This window comes from Folsomia candida, unplaced genomic scaffold (genome assembly GCF_002217175.1).
Source record: "Folsomia candida strain VU population unplaced genomic scaffold, ASM221717v1 Fcan01_Sc003, whole genome shotgun sequence".
Classification (NCBI taxonomy): domain Eukaryota; kingdom Metazoa; phylum Arthropoda; class Collembola; order Entomobryomorpha; family Isotomidae; genus Folsomia; species Folsomia candida.
Window position 1 is genome coordinate 10,459,837 of NW_019091195.1, and position 20,817 is coordinate 10,480,653.

Consider the following 20,817-nt stretch of genomic DNA (forward strand, 5'->3'; position numbering starts at 1 on the left):
AAATTGCTTCTCCAAAAATTGCAAACATTTATAATTCGGAGAACAATGTAAGCGCAGGTGAAACGGCGACTATTATGTTTGTGTACATAGTAAGTTGATTTGGTAATTGGGTTGCTAGCTACTTAATTCGCTTGTCTGTCTGTCCTCTTGAATGGTGGTGGAGAAACCTTAGGAAGGATAGGGTAGAACGTTCAAGGGAAGACATCCCGTGAGGATAGTGGTACATACTTTATCCATCCTGAGATGAGGATGGATAAGTTGGACTAACCAACTCAAATCAGAATGAAGATGCAAGACGCTGATCCCGAAAAGAGAAAGTGCGAGACATAGAAAAATGTTGGTTTCACCCCAAAACGCTGTTTTTGCCGTCAGTTGGAAAGTGTTTCCTATTCAATCGCAAATGTGAGTTCAAGCAACCATGAAATCTACAGATTTAATTGATTTGTTTGCTGCTTAGCATGGGTATATTTTTGGATGTGAATGGAGTGAAGGATTGATCCTGCTTACAAAATTCTCGCTCCATCCATTAAATTTCCCGTGCTGTGGTAGCACCAATCTCTTACATACACTTATCCTTAGCCTTGACTGACTTGATATACAACCAACGTCAGGCATAAATATTTCTCGCCCTATTACCATTTGAATCAATATCTCTCTTACGGTCATGCCATGTACAAGGCGTGCATGTAACTTTTTAAGTTTTGAGGTGATCATCTCTCGACCAAGATAATTGCAATACCTGAATTATTTATTTAGGTTGTGCCCTTATTTTACTCGAATGTAGGATAATAAAAGGGATCGGATGGCTACAGTGCTGCGTCGGTGGGTGGGTGACGCAATTTGAAAGAAGCACTTTCACCAGTCTGTTACTTTCATAGAACATGGAGTGGACTATTTGCTTAATTCAAAACCTCTAAACCACCATCTGTCACGTTTCTTTAATGCCTCTGCTGCTGAACATGATATGTTGCGTTTTATTTAATCCGTACCATACACCATACTCGAGAGGTACTTTTATATGTATTCATACATATATAATAATATATATTTATGCACCACTATCCACACTCGTTCCAAAGTTTTGCGCATATTTCTATAATTATTGCGACGACATCAATTTATATGTATGCTAATTTACGCCACATGTATACATCAAATTATTATTATATCGCTCAACCATCGTACAGATATGCACCTTACGTCGTAGAAAAGAAAGTCCATTGGGGTTTATCCCGTGTCACACATTTCTCTGCATAGGAAGGACATGAATATTTAAAACTTGCCAAAACTTGGAAATTGATGTTGTTAAAAACACTTGATTTTATGAGTTTGCCGAGGTGACGAAATGGAGCGCATCATTCCACTCCTTTATTCAAACAAGATTAGTACATGATTAGCACAACATTGCAATGTTAGACGAGGGGTGAAAACTAGAGTGTCATTTCTCCTGGGTGCCTTTCCCTTTTTAGGAATATCTACATATGCTTGAGTTACCCTACCGTTCTGGCGTTATACATGCAATCCCTTCGTTTTTGGTGACCGACCATTTCTACGTTTTGTTACTACTTTCTCTCTCCTCAGAGACACTATTGCATTAGCCAAGGGAAAGGGGTGAGAGAGTTTAAGGACAATTACTGAATAATAGAAAAGAGTGTCCTTGTGAAGGTGAAAGCCTGAAAAACCCACCCTTGAGAATGGGGAGGTATCTTTTCTATTATAAATTGGCAAAATATATTTTCGCTACTTTGCAAAAAAATTGTAAAGAATTCAACGTTATTTTAGATAAATGCCAACTCGTCTTGGGTCTTGAGTTATTATCCTTGTTTGTCATTGGGGAGTTTTAGTTGCAACGCATCAACTCACAACCAAAGGACACTTGCTCGTTGTTGATGACATTCGCATTTTCGGTAGTAATAATAGTCAAGGACGATATAAGTAGTAGCAGCGGAGTGAGAATAATAGACGGACTAAATATTTAAAGCATGCCCAAACCTCTCTCCTACATAGTCAGGAGTGGAAGAGGAGATGAAAAATGCGGTTATTTGTGTACTCCTTGGCAGGTATTATTATATGCGCATCATAAATCATTTTTTTACCAGTTATTCTCATTCATCTTTGAGTGGTTTGAGCTGAACTTTTGGGTTGTGGACTGATCCAAAGAAATGTGACATGTTGGCATGAATGAGTTCAAAGATGTAGACATACACATAATGGCTCGTAAGTTCGTTACATATACCGTCTAACAACATATATGTAGCAGTGATTGACACAAGTTGAGTAGCACAATGAAACCCTCCCCGCGTTCTAGTTTACTTGGCAAAAATGTATCTCCTCCAGCTAAGGTGGCAACTACAACTGCAGCAGGAAGAGGCAAAAATGCAATTAAATTTCACTGTCACCATCTCCGCCTTACTTTGTTACATACGTACAGTCATATCTCCACCGCACATACGTATTGTGTGTGTAAATACAAACAAATGTATTGCCTACTTTCTAATGAATAAGAAACGAACTTTTTACTGCCGCCTCTCTCAACCAATTTCTCCTCATATCCAAATTTAACAATTATTCCAATCGTGTACATTTGAAGCGCATGCAGATTTACAGGGTTCAACTAACAAAAGGTTTTTTATAGGTAACGCTTTCTATTAAGAAGGATGGCGACCCATATTGCCATGCATTCATGAAGCAGGACAACCAGCGGTTTAAACTGCCTCGCACTCTGAAGCTAGAGTGCGATACGAGGTATTTATTGCTCAGCACTGTTTAAATACTGCATACATTCGTGTGTATATTTATATTCTATGTATTTCTATGTATTCTATGTCAAGCTACCGCGTGGACCTATCATTCAAGCCCCCTCAAATTTTGGAGTAAGCTATTATCCATGTGTTTGTCTTAATTCTACTTAACTTTATATTCTCCAGCCACCACCACCAGCCATTAGCCACAGCTTATCCATACTTTATGGATGTCGCTACAATGTCGGCGTAGTGACCAATAAAAATCACAAGCATGCATTAGATAAGCCCCAGGTGGATCGGTCAACGTGGTAAAAGTGTGACAAAGACAAACTATCTTGGCATCGGGGGAGAGTAATCATGGCTTTAGGCGATTTTTCGCTTTTCGGAAAGCCCGAAAAGCGAAAGACAAATTAAGATCATTTGGAAAGTGGCTGGTGTACTGTACATATGTAGATACACGTTGAGAAATGAGAATATATCTTGAGCAGCAGCATCAGCAGCAGACGAGGCGTATATGTAAACCTACAGTGCAGCTTCATCGAGCCCGAGCCATCACTCTCCCATAGTCTCATGTTTCTCTTTCTCGCGTGGATCATCTATTATTCTGCATTGCTATTCTCATATATTCACCACCCAAAGTTTAAGTTTTTTGCCACTGATTTGTAAAGCCAGTGTGCTATCTTACCTGCATGTTAACTTTCCTATGTAGGTACTTTAATTTATTAAATTTGGTACAGTAAATCCTACGAGTAAATTCTATGAGTAAATCTATGAGTAAATCCCAATTGCTTACGACGACGTCCAGAAATTATTTGACTCGTGATGCGTATCTCACAATGCTAAATATAGCATGGTGTTGTAGGCTGTCACACGTGACATAATCTATGGATGGCCCCTACCAGCAAACCACTGGAGATTAGTCCTATTTCCAAGAAATTATTCAACGTCTTGCGAAGATACGTATTTTACGACCAAGTTGCCAAAAATTGGTCCTGTGGCTCGTCCGTTTGCATGTGTCTGACGGACGGACCGACACAACGGCACACAATTTTTTTAGCCCATTTGGGCTAAAAAACGATAAAGATTCACCAGAGTGTACAATGGTATCTTAAATATATGTGTAGCTGTGCAAGTATCGCAAGATGGTTTTTATACATTTGGGTAGAATCGCCGAAAGGTAGTGCAATACACTCATGCGACATGAATGACTAACTAATGGAAGCAGAGGTTTTGGTTTGTGTGAAGCTTGTGGCCAGGCCACGCTCTGACTGAGAAAGTATTCGCGCACTACATATGTATGTATGTACATACATGGGAGTGAACCAAACAAAATGCGATTAATCCTTTTCTGGAAAGAAAGCTACTTTGGAACCTTCTAATGCATAATTGAGAGAGAGAGACTAGATTTGAGACTATCTGCACTTTGTACTTTATATTGCTCAGAGTGCAGGATTCAAATATTTTTTTTGTAACTTGTTACGAAAATGGCGAACTATCTTAAAATGAGCAATTATTGTAGGTTGCGTGATTTATATTGTACGGAGTACAACATATATCCATATATGACGCCACGTGAGAAGGGTTCGCACAAATATCTGAACCACTGAATCCACCCAATCCACCACGAGCCACGACCTAAAGCTTGTTTAAAGATGAGATCAGCAGCCGACTTTGGTTATGAATGTGGTCTTTAGGAGAAAGTTGGCTGCATAGAGAGTTAGTGCTACGGAAGAGAGAAAAACAACGCCTTGGTCAATACTAACTGCTGCTGTCGTGGCTTATAACCCCAGCAGCAGCAGAATTTTTACTCTCTATCCTACTTCAATCTCCGGTCTCCGTGCCCAGTTCTCATAATAACCCAGCTCGGCCTTTCTGCTGGAATGCTATTACCTCACCACCCACCTCTCCACATGTCCTTTCACCCTACGTATATAACCTGCTTCCAATCGGCATCTATTATTCGTCGTATTAGCTACCTGACGACTGGACACCTCCACGCTAACACACATGATACTCTCTCCATCAGACCAACGCAACCATTCCAACGGTCATGACCAACGAGATTAGGACTCCAGTTGCGTCCGTATAAAGTCATTGTCGAGAGTCCATCTCTTTACCCACTCTTCCCAACTCTGCACTACAGATCCTGTAGGCCAAATCTTGAGATATATAAAATACAACTTTCCTCCTTTCCCAGTTGAGGACGGCATGCTGGATTATTTAGAACCACCGTCAGCGTCATCATATCACAATAGTGCGAAAAATGCTGCAGGCCCATAGAAAATCTGACACTGCCGAAACCTTATCGATGAGATTGGGGATACCTCTGTGAAAATTCTTAAGCAGCAAGAAAAAAATTTTAAAACACAAGTTTACAAACATGTTTATTGTAGTACATATGCACTAATATTGTGCTGATACGCGGATGTACGGTCGCATAATTACTGCACACATAAGGTCATCTCATCTCCCTTCTTGCTTTCTCCATGCAGGATTCTTTCCATCCAAGAAAATGGAGCTTCAGCAGCAGTCTACGTACTCTACTGCATAAATACGATAGAGGTGGTTACTTACATTCATTGAAGTCGCTCGTACATCAATTTGGCTGCATATCAAACTTTTATGCACGCATATGTACGTCTACCATCCCTCTCATTTCCATTATGTCCAACTTTCAATTACTTTTCCTCCTCGTATTATTAGTCTTCTTGTTCCCTTCATAGAGCTTGATGGGCAACATTCCAAGTTTGTAAGTAGATTGGCGCAGCTCGATTTAAGCAACTCCAGCACCGACGTGCTCCATCAAAATCCACATTTTTAAGTGAACCTTTTTATCCAAAGCAATGTGTATGCATATGCTCAACTTACTATGTTAAATTAAGAATGCATTATTTATAAGAACAGGTAAGTTGGCATACTCATACGAATGCAAAAGCAGCAGTTTCTGATTATCACAATTCTAGCAATTCAATTGTTCCTCTTCTTCCGGTCTTACTCTTAAGCTAAATAAGCAAGACCATGGTCTTGGGTCATGTTCAGAATGAAGCATAATTCTCCCTCTTAAGAAGTTACAGTGCGAGGCAGTCACAAATTGATGAACCAGCTCACACCACTGCTTGGATATACTTATACATATGAAAATTTCCATCCAACTTTCACTGATTGGTGTCATAAAATAAGCATTATCAACACACACCTCCTGCTCCTCCTCTCTGCAAGTAATAAGTCTGGCTGGATTTCTAGTCGTGCATATTTCAAAGTTTGAGCTTGAGCCGAACTACATATACCTGATGAGACGGAGTTGAAATGAATATTTAACAGGCAAAGAGAGCACGCGGATGAGGAATTTGATTTATTTGACTGCCACACTCATCACTCTTGTTCACCAAAAAATGCATTATAATTTTTTCCCAAAAGTGAGAACGAGATGAAGAATAAATAAAAAAAAGAGTTAAAATGAAGTGTCCAAAATCACGGTGCATGAGAAAATGGAGGAGAGAAAGTGTTTGGTAGTAAATAGTAAATATGTGTGGGCTGATGGATTGCGTTGGGGTGAAAGTTGGATCAGGTTGCCCCGTTGTCTGGCTGGGCGTGGGGGTTCAAACCAAGTTTTGTGAGTCCCATCCGGCTGCTGCTTGGTTCAAGTTTTAATGCCTGCTCTGCAAAGATAATTGACATTTTGAAAGTTAGAAATTAATTATTCTCATAATTTTTCGTAATCGTGATTTGGTCAGGTGTAGAGAAGTGCCTTTGTGTCTCGAAGTGTGATTGAGAACTAGAATTTCAAATAATAATAAAATAATGATGGAGACGGGTGAAGAAACACAACCACGAACCTTGTACGTGGGCAATCTCGACTCTCAAACGACCGAAGACTTTTTGTTCCTACTATTCTCACAAATTGGACCAGTGGCAGGTTGTAAAATAATTCATGAACCCAACACAGACAAATACGCTTTTGTCGAATTTTTCGAACACCACGCCGCATCTGCCGCCCTCTCCGGTAAGTTTCAAAGATTTTGGTCAAATGCATATTATTTGAGGTTGTTTTATTGCTAAAAATTGTGTTAGAATTTTAAAAATTAGCCACAATTAATTATGATAATAATCAACTTAAATGTAGTTTTAACCATTTGCTAAATGCAATTTTGATTATTATTATCATTCGACTGCATATTCCTGTTATAGACAAACTAGCATATAAGCCCTTCCTAAAGTAGTGTTTATACTTAATGTTCACGATATTATTACGTCCCCATAGCGTTCTTCGACATTCATGCGCCAGGTTTATGCTTTTCTCAAATTTTTACTTTTCACGATCGCATTAGTTTCCGCTATCTGTGGTTGAGAGGAAAGTATAAACCCGTAAATTAAAGAATTGAATAAAACTAACTTTAAAAAAAAACATTCTCAGGTGAGGTGATTAAAAACTAATAAACAAGTTTATTGTTCTGGAAATATGTAACACCACCATCATCATTAACGATCACAAATTCCGAACCTGCGGCTTTTAAGAATGCTACCATTTTACTCAATTTCAGGCATTCTGTAAAATATACATACAGAAGGATATTATCCTTGTGCAGCAAAACTTTTTGTTCTTGTCCTTCACTAATTCTGGGACCAGCCTTTGACCTTCTTATAAGCTTTCCTCAAATATTTAACACTATACCAAAGTATCACATAAAGCCGCAGGTTCGGAATTTGTAATTGTTAATGATGATGGTGATGTTATATATTTCGAGAATAATAAACGCTTGTTTATAAGTTTTTAATCACCTCACCTGAGAATGTTTTTTTTAAAGTTAGTTTTATTTATAGGTTTTTAATCAGTTATTTATTATATTATATTTATGACAATCATGAAATTTTGATAATGTGCGCCAAATTTGGCAATCTGTGCCAATTTTGGCAATTTGCGTAAATGTTGCAAAAGTTGTCATAGAATGCATAGGAAAAAGTTCCTGAGTTTTCATCCGATTTCTTTGCGGTTGCTTTTGATGGGTGCTCTATTATATGCCACACAATAATCTCAATTGTAATCACTACATTTAGCTGACAAAAGTTGATCAAACGCCCGTTTTAAAATTTAACAACGATTTAAAATGGAGTAGAATGCAAGTTTATGAGCGTAGCAGTTGAAAAGACACTCCGCATTACGATTCCCCGAAATATTTGTTTCAAGATTTTTTTTGATACAACAAACCGTTCGGTCGCTATCTTCGTGCGCATATCCAGAAGGGGTCCTTGAATGCATACTAAGGCTTCGCCGTTACCATGTACATTTTTTCAAATGTCCTATGGTTACTAGCCTCACCTGAGAAAAATTGCACTGCAAAAGTCATTTTCGTTGTCATAGTGATTGATTTTTAAACTTTTCTTAAGCCTTCCTCTATGCTTCACGCGTCCAAAAGTAGAACCGAGTTCAACTTCCGTAGCGATCATGAAGCGGTCGTGAAAATCACGTGAAAATGAAGCATAAATCCAGAAAGCGATTAGGTGGCGAATTTCTTGGCGATCGTTAAGGTGACATGATGGTTACGCGTCGAGACCATAAACCCGTTATTTGTCAATTCTCTTAGCGATCGCTAAGAGTAATCGTGAACTATAAACGGACCTTAGGTGGGGCAAAAAGTTGAATCACCTAAAAAATCACCTAATTGCAAAACTAACAAAATTGAAATGGAATATTTTGGTAAAAATTTTGGGACACGATAGTGAATTATTCCTGGCTCCCTTCTGAAAGTTTCTCATGTTATCTCCGAAAATTTTGACCATGATTAAGAAATTGGGAGAGGTACGGAAATTTTACGTAACGTAGGTTTGCAAACTGCCTATTATGAATTACCTAAATAACGACATGAGTAATCAAATGAACACAAAGATATTTCATTTCGACTCAGTTCTATTGTTATTTGACGATGTCAACATTATGTAAAAAATCCTTCCAATCCAGTATCAAGCATTTAACACATTAAACCTCACTTAAATAACGTTGATACACACATAATTTGACAACCAAAACTTAATGAGTTATTAGGGTGCTGAATTATTTTAACGTTATTATCATGTTGGAATAGATATTTGTCCTCCTGCTATTAACTCGATAATAGCTTCATTAACGGTTTCCATTACACGTTTAGCATCCATCACCTCGATATAAAAATATTCACTTCCCCCTTGAATTCCATCAATTGGCCTCCTATTTGGGAAAAGTTGTAGGTGCGTCACAGACTCTAGCATAAGTCTACGGAAGCATAGCTTGAGTTATTCACTCCAATATAAATAATTATGTATATATATACATACTAACCTGAGTGGGGTGACTATCTCAAACAGGATTTCGTAATGTTCGTTGTTATGTTTGGCCGTCTCTTCAACTCTAGTTACAAAACGACGGGATGTTTCACCAATTTTGACATGATTCATATCAATTGCTTTGCTTTGCTTTCGTCAGTCCATGTCTTGGGATGACGCCGGTACATGTAATTGTGTCCTCCACCATCCTTTTTGTTGTGTATATTAGGAATAGCTCCTCGAGATAATCTGGCAAAAGCTTCAGGAGTGAAAAACTTTACCATCCATTCCGGTGCATTACTGTAAACATGAACGGAAATTATTTCAGGTATTGAATGACAGCCTTAATCATTACTTACAATGTGTCTAACACCGGGTAATTTTTCCAATAGTTTAGGGGATTATGGCCACCCGTCACGAACATTTCAGTTTCCCATGTTCGAATTTGCATAGGGTTGGCATTAGGATACCTGGAGTTGGAATATATCATGTGCTCCCGGTTAGGGGATATTTTGACAAATGTTAAACCGACATCCTTTCCATGGAGACTGATAATCTTTGTTTCTCCGATAGACATCCAAGCATTTATAAGCGGGTTTTCTTCAAAATATCGTCCACTTGAAATATACATTATTTTTAACTATATTAAATTTACGCTCCGATCTGACAATGTGGATTAAACCTGACGGAAATATAATTTTTGAAAGCACTCACTTTTCATCTGGGATCAATGTTTGACGATCCCTATTGTTGCGGTTTAAAAATTCTGCATCTTGAGTAATCTGTATCGTTTTCCAAGCGGCCAAACTACGGGTAGTAGAACTTTTAGCAGATCGCCACATTAATCTGGACGTTTGAATTGGAGAGGGTCCAACAAAGATTAGATCCCACCCAAAAACCCTCCGCCAAGCTCCAATGGGTGCGTATTTATCTTCTTCTAATAGTGGGTGTTGGAAGTAAAGAACCCCGTCTCTATGATATTAAAAACAACTTAATTGCATATTGCCACCAATTAATATTATTTATCTGGTACCGCTCTTCTGGTGCAACTGAAAGCCGGTCAAGCCAGTAGACATTCTCAGCATTAGTAACGCTGTAAGAAAATAAAACTCTAACAAGGGCGCCTATATAAATTTGAACATGTATTACTTACTAGAAGAATTTATCACCCTCCGCAGTTGTCACCCATGTTTGCAAGGTGTTTGTCTTTTTCGAGGCTTTCTTTCTTGTAAATCGCGGCACACCATTTTTTAAACCTGCGAAAATTATGGTAAACCCTCGAACAATCGAAATAAGGATTTCTTCTCCAACAAAGACTGTACGCTGGAGGCAAGCCAAGTAGTGTGACTCGGTTGTAACTGTAGAAAGTGAAGTGCTGTAGGTGGTTCCTAAATATTCTGGAGCCCTCAGAGGTGTGTCTTGTCCAAAAACGTCAATCCTCCGGATCCACTCTATTGCCTCTTCTTTGGTAACGTAGTTCCCGGTTCTGGATTAAATCAATTAGTCAATTTATTTTCAACTTATGTTCTATAAAGACCGGTTTGGTGTTAAACCATCTGTGATGGGGAAACCAGTGGCAAAATATCTGTATCTAACAGTGAACAGGAGACCCGTGGCCAAATATTTTACATAAATGACATACTTAGACGTATAGTCTAGGTTGTAACATTATATTTGTGACGCCGTTGCGAGGCGACACTTTTCTGCGATACATTTTGTAATTTTTGTATTGATTCTGCGAGTAAGGTGTGATTTGGTTTGTCTATCCCACGATCTTTTTCATGCAATTCTGTATAATTATCATGTCTTCAACAAATTTGAGTTATATTTTTGAATTAAATAATGACCTTAAGTAATACCTTCTATAAGCATCAACTATTGCCCTGATTCCTCTTGGTCCATAGTACTATCGGTAAATTTCCACAATGGGCCCTTTGGAGTACCGCGAACGCATTCCAGTTCTTTTCTCTTATCGACAGAGAAAACAATTCGCTCGCCCTCAACAATATACCGTCCCAAGGTATTTTCAAAAAATTTGTTTGTGTCTTTGCTGCTTAATTTAGACTGGATGGAGTCATAATTTGTGGTCCCGCCAAGTTTCCGTAATGAAATATCTTGAGATGTCCACTCCTTTTGTTCGTTCTCATTCGGCTGTTGATATGGGTCAGGAAAAGTATTATATTCTTGTGGTTGAAGAACAGTCCTAGAATTATTTAAAAAATCACATTGCTTCAATCTTTATGTAGTTCTAGTGTCTCATTAGTACTTTGGTAGTTAGTTCGATATTTCTTAATTTTTACCTTTGCTGATCAGTATTTGGGAGTTGGTCTTGAGATCCACCAGCTACAAGGGATGACTCAGATAGTGTAGGGAGAGGGATCAGTGAACCTTTAAATGATTGAGATCCACCAGCTGCAGGAAATGGTCCAGAGAGTGTAGGGAAGGGAATTATTAACCCTCCTAACTGTTGAACTTGAGATCTATCAGTGACAGGAAACGGTCCTGCGAGTGTGGGAAGGGGAGGTAAAGGAACTAATTCATCCCCCAATGGAACGGCGGAAACGAAATATTTGGAGAACAAAATCCAGAAAATCATGGCTCGACGCAAAGAGATGTCTTTAAAGAGAATCACCTTTCCAGATTCCTCCGTACACCCTGTGTAAAATATGGAATTATTATTTATATTCTGTGGAAATTAATTCCCTACAAAATACTACATTCGATATATCGTTGGCTTAAGTCTATATAATGAAAAGTGCGCTGGTTAGTTTTATATTTTTAGGTCGTAAAATAATTTGGGTGACTTGTGTTTGCATTGTTTTAGAACCGACATTGTTGCACATATTTTACTGAAACCCGGTTTTATTGAAAAATACTAACAAAGTGAGCTCAAAGCGCAGAGTTACAAACCTAACGAAGTTGCGCAGTTTTTCTTATTAAAATTTAAACTCATTTAATATATATAAATATAATGGAGTTTGAGGACTTACTATTTCCACAGGTAACCTGGGTCGTTTCTTCGGATCTATTCTTTAAAATACTTCACTACGAATTGAATTTTGTAGATGATGAAATTTGTGAATTTATGGAAAAAATTGCCTCATTGAGGCAATTCACGCACTCCTTGGTAACTTCGTACATATATATTTAAAAATAAATCTTGAAGAAGTGAGGTATATGGCGACTTGTGAATTAGAGTGTCTTGCAGTTGTGTTGATGAGAAACTAAAGTAATGCTTCATTATTTCCTACGTTCTCATTCTTCTTTTCTGCTTCAAGTTATTTTAGATTTTAGCACAAAGGGTCAAATTCTAATGAGTTCTTTTCCCTCGTTTTCCCTTCACTTACTGGATGTATGAGGTGGTCAGACTTATTTATAGAATCTAGAATCCCAAGCCCAATCGATTGGGATTCTGTTAACAAGTCTCACATATCCAGTAGGTGAAGGGAAAACGATAAAACGAGGGAAATGAACTCGTTAGAATTTGACCCTTTGTGCTATATTTTTGGAGTCCTCCAAGAAATGGCAGCACCTCATGGACATGGACTTAAAAATAGACCGAGGTTGGGATTTACATGTTAGGTTTTCAAGGGCTTGCTTTCAAAGGGTAGTTGCACCCTTTTTTCTCTCAGTCGTCCACATGAGTCGTACACATTCAGTCTTCCCATATTTTAGCAATTATCATTAACATTTTAAATATCACTTCTTTTGGCATGCTGAAACTTAAAATTCTCGTGCTCTTATCGAGTGTTTTCGTTTCATATGCTTGTTTACGTTCCCAGGAAAATACTCCACATTTCATCATATTAAGTGCCATAAATCTTACTGACATTCCAATTTCCTCCCGTGTCACTCCTATTTCTAAACCTGACAAAAACGCTAAACTTTACCTCTTTTACGCGTATTCCAAGTCCGACTGTATAAATGTCTCGGATGTTAATTCATTTGAGGGTGGAAAGCGTGGAGTTGGTTTGAGAGGTAAATTAATTTAATTAATTAATTAGAATTTGTGTCCTATTTGTGTTAATCTTTTGCAATTATAACAGTTTGGACTAGACTTTATTTGTTCAAAACTACAAACTGCACTGGCGAAGCCTATATTATTGATGAAAACTGCTCATTTAATTTGTGCTTCCCTCCATCATTTTCTTCTATTGGGGGTCCGTCATTCCCATATGACTTTTCAGAAGAAAGGTGAATATTATTGACAATATTTAATACTTTTGTTTCATGATCCTTTCGACTTCTTGTTATGCTCGATGCTCCAAATTAAAGCGTAGTGTTTCGTATTCATAGAGATTTGGACATCCTTAATAGCTGCGAACCTGAGGAGCGAACAGTTACACTCGTAAATTCTGATAACACAACAGGCTACAAGGACCAGGAAGAGGATTATACTCATGAAGTATCGGCAATTCACACAAGCAGCAATACGAAGGGTTCATCATTCAGCAACACTTATGCATCCGGAGCATCAGTCGAGGTCGGAGTGGATGTGTCCAAGAGCAGCACACTTGGAGGTGGTGTGGGTTCACAAGTGCCCCCTCTCAACTTACAAAAGTTTGTTTCCGTACAAATGACCTGGCGAATTTTTCAAAAATTTGCTAGCCACTTCTCTCAAACCTCATGTACTGCCTACAATTGGTCAAACAGTAGTCAATTTCAGGAATCCAGCCGAACTGTTCGCCATCGGAAAATATTAGTCCCCACTTGTGTGAGGACTGTTCTTATACAAATCGCTGGGGTGTGTGGTCCTTTTTCTGTGAAAACAGAAAAATTGATTCGCACGGACTACGATCGTTATGGCAACGCTTTTGGATCGCACTTCATTTTTAATCCTGTACAAATCGGTAATGTTTCTGTTTCAATCCCTGGTTCTGTGCTGGAATAGGGGTTTACCTAGGAATTTAATCCATTACATTTTTGGTTTCAAATCACACTTTATAAATAAATATAAACGATGAATTAAATGTTAATTTTTATTACGCATTTCTCTATTTCTCATCATCATTCATGCAATCACCCGATTTTGGGCTAGGCCATTTATGCCCCACCTAAGTTTTATTTTTTCCTTATGTGCATCGACTGAATTTTCGTGTTGTTTGGGTACATCGCATGTGGAGAACGAACGAGGGGAACAGGCTACCTTATCCCCATCAGGAATATGCAGTTGACAATTGTTTAGTATTTTTTAAATTACAATTAACTTAACAACAATTAGGTTCTGTCCATTAATTATGTAACGCGTTACGCCTATCTTACCATGTTAAATATAGCATAGAATGATAGCGACTCGTGCGTTACGTATTTATGGACCTATATGTAACGCACGAGTCGCTATCATTTAATGATATTAATAGATTTAAATTTTATAATTTTAAATAAAGTTGATTTAAAAGTAATTTTTACATTCATGAGTATTTTTACAGTTTTAAAATTTGAATTTAGCAATGAACAAAAGGAATTGTTTCGGCAAGGAGATGAAGGTAAAGATTATTTTTATCTCTGACATGCAAAGTTAATCGGTTATGTTTACAATGCATGCCTTGTCAAGCAAAATTTGTTTTTTCCCTCACTGTATTATTTATGCACGTATTATGTTATTGATTAATTAACAGGTCAACTGGGCAACATCCCCAAATACTCAGAGCAAACCCGACACGAGCAAACACTATCATATCTTCGTGGGGGATTTAAGTCAAGGTAAGCACCAAGTCGTTATAGTATATATTTAAATTGGTGTTGGCATATCGTTGAGGTCTGCAAAATGCAACTACTACTTAATTTTAGTCTTAATACTACTTACACAACTTGTATATAAATTAAGCATAATACATGTGAATTTAAAGTTGTCCCCGTTTGATATTTAGAAATTGAAACTCAAGCGCTGCGCGATGCATTCTCACCTTTTGGAGAAATATCTGACTGTCGGTGAGTAGAAATTAAAAAAAACAGTTACTAATCTAACACATTGAAAAATTTAAGCATATCATTGTATTTTTATTTAGGGTGGTAAGGGATCCACAAACGCTAAAATCAAAAGGATTTGGGTTTGTCTCTTTTGTCAAGAAATCGGACGCCGAACAAGCAATAGCTGGTTAGTTTTAGTCAAGGCTTATTTCTTAACTAATTATATACTTCGAGTCCAAATTTAACCAATTATTGTCTGAATAGCAATGAATGGACAATGGCTTGGTAATAGAAGTATCCGCACAAATTGGGCAACTAGGAAAGGTATAAATATTTGAGACAAATAATCCAATGCAGATAAAAGTTCCTTTGACTTTCGAAAAATAGTTAATACTTTATCTGAACAACTTCAAAATTATTATTTTCATTGAATTTTAATTTAATGTATACTTTCAGTTCCACCACCCCGCAGTGGAAATGATGGGCAAGGCGGCGGCGGCGGTGGCAACTCTAAACATCTCAATTTTGATGATGTATATAACCAGAGTTCTGTAACAAATTGTACAGTGTACTGTGGCGGACTTAGTAATGGAATATCTGAAGAGTTGATGCAGCGAACTTTTTCACCATTTGGACAACTTTACGAAATCCGGGTCTTCAAGGATAAAGGATTTGCTTTCATCAGATTTGCGAACAAAGAGGCTGCCACGAACGGTAAGAAACTTAATAACTTATTTAAAATACATGTGAATATAGTGAACTGTGTATTCATCACAGTTTATGAAGCTAACGTGTATTTTTTTTCTTCAACTTATAGCGATAGTTGCTGTACATAATACAGAGATTAATGGACAAACAGTGAAATGCTCGTGGGGAAAGGAATCGGGAGATTCAGCAGGAGGAGGTGGACAGAATCAATCTGGAGGGGGTAATCAGTATGGTGGAGGAGGAGGAGTGGGTGGAGGTGGTGGCGGTGGAGGAGGAGGGGGAAACCAACCCAACTATGTCGCGGCCGCCTACGGTCAACAAATGCTGGGTCAGTGGTATGGTGGATACCCAGCTGCTGCTGCTGCTGCACAACAGATGCAGAATCAATTTATGCAGGGAGTTCAAAGCTACGCAGCTTATGGGAATGGAACCTACGGCCAGCAACAAGCGGCAGCAGGATATATGGCTGGCCTGCAAGGCGTTCAAGGGATGGGTTCTGCCTGGGGACAGGGAATTCCTGGAGCGGGTGGGGCTGGAGGACAACATCAAGGAGGTCAAGGTGGAGGAGCTGATGCTGCAACGGCAGCAGCCTATGCTATGATGCAAGCTCAGTTTCAAGCGCAGTGATGTTGTGCTAATTAGACTGATTATTATTGGTGAAGAATGGCGAAAGAAAAAATGGGAAAAATGAGCTGACGGACTTTTAGACTAATATAAATGAATAATAGACTAAACAATAAGATCTATAAACATAACATTATAATATCGTATCGTACGACTATTACGACTAACTGTTAAGGTGATGTATATATATATCTACACATAATTAAATTAACATGAGTTTGTACATGTCTTAAGAACTATGTCGTTTTTGCTAATTTAGCTGCTACCTACTACTACATGTGTGTGTTTCAAATCCATATATGTGTCTGTTTAGAATATTATTAGTTTCATGTTCACTTTTGTAAATTTTCAATCGTCCATAAATGAGATGAGTAAATGAATAACATGTAAACAAGTTCGTATATTAAGTAGTTGGTATATAAAATATGATGAAAGTTTAACAAGTGTAATTTTAGTGTGATTTGGTGAACATATATACATGTCCATCCGTGAGGGTGGTTGTGTTGGTGGGTCTTCCGCAAATATACTCAAGTTCTTCTCGTTGTTCTCCCTGTGAACTCCAATTCTGAAACTGTGGTGCATACAATTTCTTCAAACAATATTTTTTTAATTCTTCCATTCTTTATAAATATGTTCAACTCCATTGATGAATTGAGAAACTTTGGTCCTTTCCTCGTCACAAAACAAAAGATAATACCGATAATAATATTTGGCTTCCTATTTAAAACGGTAAGTGAAAGTGCCCAGGTGACCTTCTTCGACGTGCATATAATCATCACGGTGACTTTGACAACTCTACCAATACGTATAAACGTATTGGTAGAGTTATCATCGTGTTCATCACTTTGTTTTGTTATTTGTGTGGTTATGTTTGGTGGTGGGTGGCTTTAGTCTTGGTGGGTTTATTATAGTTATTAATATTTCGTGATCATTGTATAAGAGAAATTTAACTTTTGTTCTTGGTTTTATGTTTTATATAGTAATTTACAAGTGCAAAATCAGGAGGTACAATGTGTGGAAAAATCTCGGGATTCTGTCGCGTCAGCTTACACTGCGTCGTATCCAACTCATGGTGTACCGGCGTCTAAAAATGGGTTGAGGCATGATGTGCCCTTGATAATGTCTGTAAGTCTTTTCTTTTAGCCCTTTATGCTTTATTGCGATGGCATGCACTCTCCCCTCCCCCATCATGAAAATTTCTCCTTCCTAAAGTAACAATCATGTTTGTTCTGATTGGATGTGTTGGGTATACGTAAATACAACTTATCTCTTTTACTATTGTACAGTTATCTGCCATCATATATGTCTGAGACCTCATTTTTTGCATGTTCGGTTTTATGCCTTATTTTGTTTCGCTTGTGATATTTCTAAAAGTTATAAAAAAGTATGATTACGGTCTTACATGTATTCTTCATTTGCCATTTCTCGTCTTTGTTTTGCCACGCAATTGACAAGGTTTCATCGCGACAACCAACCGCATTGACATTGCTTTTATTTTGGCAGCAGTGGAGAAAATCGAACTGCTTTCTCTTGGCACGCTATTTGCAGCTTAATAGGTCTGCTATGTGTATTGACTCTTATTCTTCATTTCACTCAGTGTACAACAAGTATGTACATACGTGCAGTAATCTTTTTCTTGTGTTTTATTTTTTCTTTGCCTTGACTCCTGCCTGAGATAACATGCATGTGTCATGCCATCTTCCACTTGCAGATCCCTACTATTACTAGTAATTGTCGCTGCTATCTTTGATCTACGCTCCCAGTACTTAATTTTTGGTTTGATGACAGGGTATTGCGATAGTGCTTTTTAATTTGAATGATATAAAATATTTGATTGATTGGAGGCTGTTATTTTCTAGTTCTCTGATGTTTTAAGTTAAAGCTAAAGGTCATCAGTTTATTTTTGTATGTTTGCAGCTCAATAATGGGGGTACTTTAATAGTTTCCCTACAAGTCAAGTTCTACAAATCTCAGGATACACACCGATCATCATTCGGCAGCTCACTACACTGTATCGAGTATGAGTGCAATTATACGGCCGGTACTCCTCGAGTTATTGTTACAAAAGAAACATACAGGTAACTGTACCTTTATCCATTGCTTGCCAATCATTGTGCCTAATTTATAGACCACCTTCATGATTTTAGGCTAACCAACAACAAACCCAGGCTATGCTGAAGACATCAACCAATTCCAAAATTCCCCCACACAGAGAAGAATCTCCTCGCCCATCCCCTCTTGGAAATGCATACTTTTAAACGTTCTTTATTTAATCATTACTCACCAGCAACCTTATGATGGTACAGCTCTCCTCCTTACTTCTACATACCACAATTAAATTACGACGACTTCTACCCATCATATTTGGACCAATGGCCTATGCTGGACATCCTAATTCACTCGGAAGCCTACAATATTGCGCATAGCGTAATACAGAGTACCTTCATTATTATCGTAATATCGTAATAATTGCGCCAGACCTTCCTTCAGCGGACCTTAACAAAAGCTTCTCAGCGATCACCTACTCCATAAGCAGCCATAACCTTAATGTAATAGTAATATTAGAGAGTAGTTAGCCACGTATTTAATATATCCCTTCCTACCCTTGGGTTAGATAAGTAGATGATAATGACCTACATACATATACCCAACCTACACTAAGCAACACCTATAATACTAATAAATTATGTATTCCTCCTCCGAGTTGAACATGATGACAATTTTCAGTTCGGTCTTTCTAATTTATTACAGTAATTGAAACGCTCGGATGTAAAACAGCCTTCGCGATAATTAAAAAAAATCAACCTAGTTACATTTAAATACCGTTTTGTAAAAATAATTAAAAATAATTTAATATCAATTTTAGCCCGAGTCAGGCTTATTTTGAAAAATCAGTATGAATCACTCTGGTTGCACTTTGCTCACTTTTATCTTCATATTCTTTAATGAGAAGCCATTAAGTATCATTGTGCCGGATTTCATCTTTTTAAACAATTTCTAAAAATCGCTATGGGTCGCTCCAGATAAAAATTTTGACCCCCACTGGTCAACCACTTGACCGATTTCGCCCATATTCGAATTCGTTTCCTAACTTTGCCCATTATGCATATGGTAAAAATTTCAAGTCAATCGGTTCAGCCGATTTGGCTCTATCGTGCCGGACAGACAGACAGACATGACGGTTCCATAAGCCCTGACTCGGGCTAAAAATGAAATGAAATTATTTTTCAAAAACGGTATTTAAATGTAACTAGGTTTAATTTTATAAAAAAATTGTCGCGAAGGCTGTTTTACATCCGAGAGTTTCAATTGTTTCGGTATTATAAATTGGAGTATTTAAGTTTCTCCATTATTTCTTGACGACCAGTTTTTTCTGGAGTGATTCAGTTTCTGCGAAGCTCTGTCAAATGCGCCATACTTTAGACAAAATTATTAGTCTCGCGAGTAAATAAAAAAAAATGTCAACAAATACTTTATACAACGTACCCACAATACATGACCATATATATATACTGTAATTTGGTTATCATCATTGTATAATTTACATCGCATCGGCAGGCAGCTCATATTATTGTTATTATAACCATAAGTTTACAATGCAAAAAAAATAGAAATTAACCCAGTATTAGATGTTACAAGTAGTTTTCATTGGTTCGTTTAGTTAAAATAAATCTTAAAGCTTGTATTTATACATATAATTTATATATAGATACGTATAGAGAGCATGTTCAACTCATGATAATTAATTATTGATACTGATTTATTTGAAAAATCCTGAAATAAATCCAACCCAATGTGAACCAGAATTCGGAATTCATTTTCATTCATTGAATAAATAAAGTAAATAAAACCAGGATTACATGAGACGGGTGTGGATATCTTATTCATCTTGAATAATTTTCCACTTAATGAACCAGCGTCAAAAATTTTACATGCAAGCAACCCATCTTATGCAAAGCTGGGGCGAAGTTGTGATCAACATACCCCGGACAAATATTTTTTTATCCTACCCTACTCATGTTGAGCTCAACACGAGTAGGGTAGGATAAAAAAATATTTGTCCGGGGTATGGTGATCAAGTGTTCCGACGGAGGATTCTGATCTGAACTTAAAATTTAGTACAACTTTTAATTGAACTGTTCTTAAACGATGATCACCACAACGATAATATGCTAATGACGTTGACAACCACGATTGCTTGACTTTAAGTATCTAGGTAACGTTAGTCTCCCTTAACGGTTGCGACAAATGGTCGAGTTACAAATTAAAAATTCATTTTAAAATCGTTGGTTCAAAAAGGGCGTTTGAGTCTCCAACTACTTTGACCCTTAATAACTTTTGAATCGGCAGACATAGAGACTTAATTCTTGAGGATGAAATCATCGTAATTTTTTGATTGATTTTTTAAGCTAAAAATCTCGAGAGTACTATTTCGAAAATTAAACTTGAAATCTCCAGTGAGCCCGAGTCAGACTCTGTGGTTGTCGGTCAAACCAACCATTTTCCATGAAATTGTAATGTACCAAATGCATTT

General features: G+C 37.5%; 2 protein-coding genes across 5 annotated transcripts; both read left to right on the top strand.

Annotated features, from left to right (window-relative positions):
* The first annotated feature begins 6,334 nt into the window (after nucleotides 1-6,334).
* On the top strand, nucleotides 6,335-20,089 carry LOC110846059 (nucleolysin TIAR). 4 transcript variants are annotated; one of them, XM_035850335.1, is made up of 12 exons: nucleotides 6,335-6,747; nucleotides 14,490-14,527; nucleotides 14,660-14,744; nucleotides 14,912-14,972; nucleotides 15,050-15,138; nucleotides 15,216-15,275; nucleotides 15,408-15,665; nucleotides 15,769-17,012; nucleotides 17,264-17,408; nucleotides 18,201-18,361; nucleotides 18,431-19,033; nucleotides 19,625-20,089. In XM_035850335.1, exons 1-8 carry the CDS (start codon nucleotides 6,546-6,548, stop codon nucleotides 16,284-16,286), a joined length of 1,311 nt encoding a protein of 436 aa, XP_035706228.1. In that variant the 5' UTR covers nucleotides 6,335-6,545; the 3' UTR covers nucleotides 16,287-17,012; nucleotides 17,264-17,408; nucleotides 18,201-18,361; nucleotides 18,431-19,033; nucleotides 19,625-20,089. The 4 variants fall into 4 exon arrangements, with proteins under 4 accessions (XP_035706228.1, XP_035706229.1, XP_021948367.1 ...); XM_035850336.1 differs by having other exon boundaries at nucleotides 18,431-19,014; XM_022092675.2 differs by having other exon boundaries at nucleotides 18,431-19,009.
* Nucleotides 6,770-14,461, top strand: LOC118435093. Its single transcript, XM_035850337.1, has 3 exons — nucleotides 6,770-13,019; nucleotides 13,088-13,235; nucleotides 13,338-14,461. The coding sequence occupies exons 1-3, from the start codon at nucleotides 12,755-12,757 to the stop codon at nucleotides 13,930-13,932; spliced, it is 1,008 nt and encodes a 335-aa protein (XP_035706230.1). The 5' UTR covers nucleotides 6,770-12,754; the 3' UTR covers nucleotides 13,933-14,461.
* Nucleotides 20,090-20,817: the final 728 nt, after the last annotated feature.

Bases quoted from the DNA above. Each gene is read 5' to 3' on its own strand.
- LOC110846059 (XM_035850335.1), top strand. From the start codon at position 6,546: ATGATGGAGACGGGTGAAGAAACACAACCACGAACCTTGTACGTGGGC. The intron at 14,745-14,911 runs GTAAGCACCAAG...TTTGATATTTAG, and splicing joins CGTGGGGGATTTAAGTCAAG to AAATTGAAACTCAAGCGCTG. The intron at 15,139-15,215 runs GTTAGTTTTAGT...TTGTCTGAATAG, and splicing joins CGCCGAACAAGCAATAGCTG to CAATGAATGGACAATGGCTT.
- LOC118435093 (XM_035850337.1), top strand. From the start codon at position 12,755: ATGCTGAAACTTAAAATTCTCGTGCTCTTATCGAGTGTTTTCGTTTCA. The intron at 13,020-13,087 runs GTAAATTAATTT...CAATTATAACAG, and splicing joins GCGTGGAGTTGGTTTGAGAG to TTTGGACTAGACTTTATTTG. The intron at 13,236-13,337 runs GTGAATATTATT...TCGTATTCATAG, and splicing joins TATGACTTTTCAGAAGAAAG to AGATTTGGACATCCTTAATA.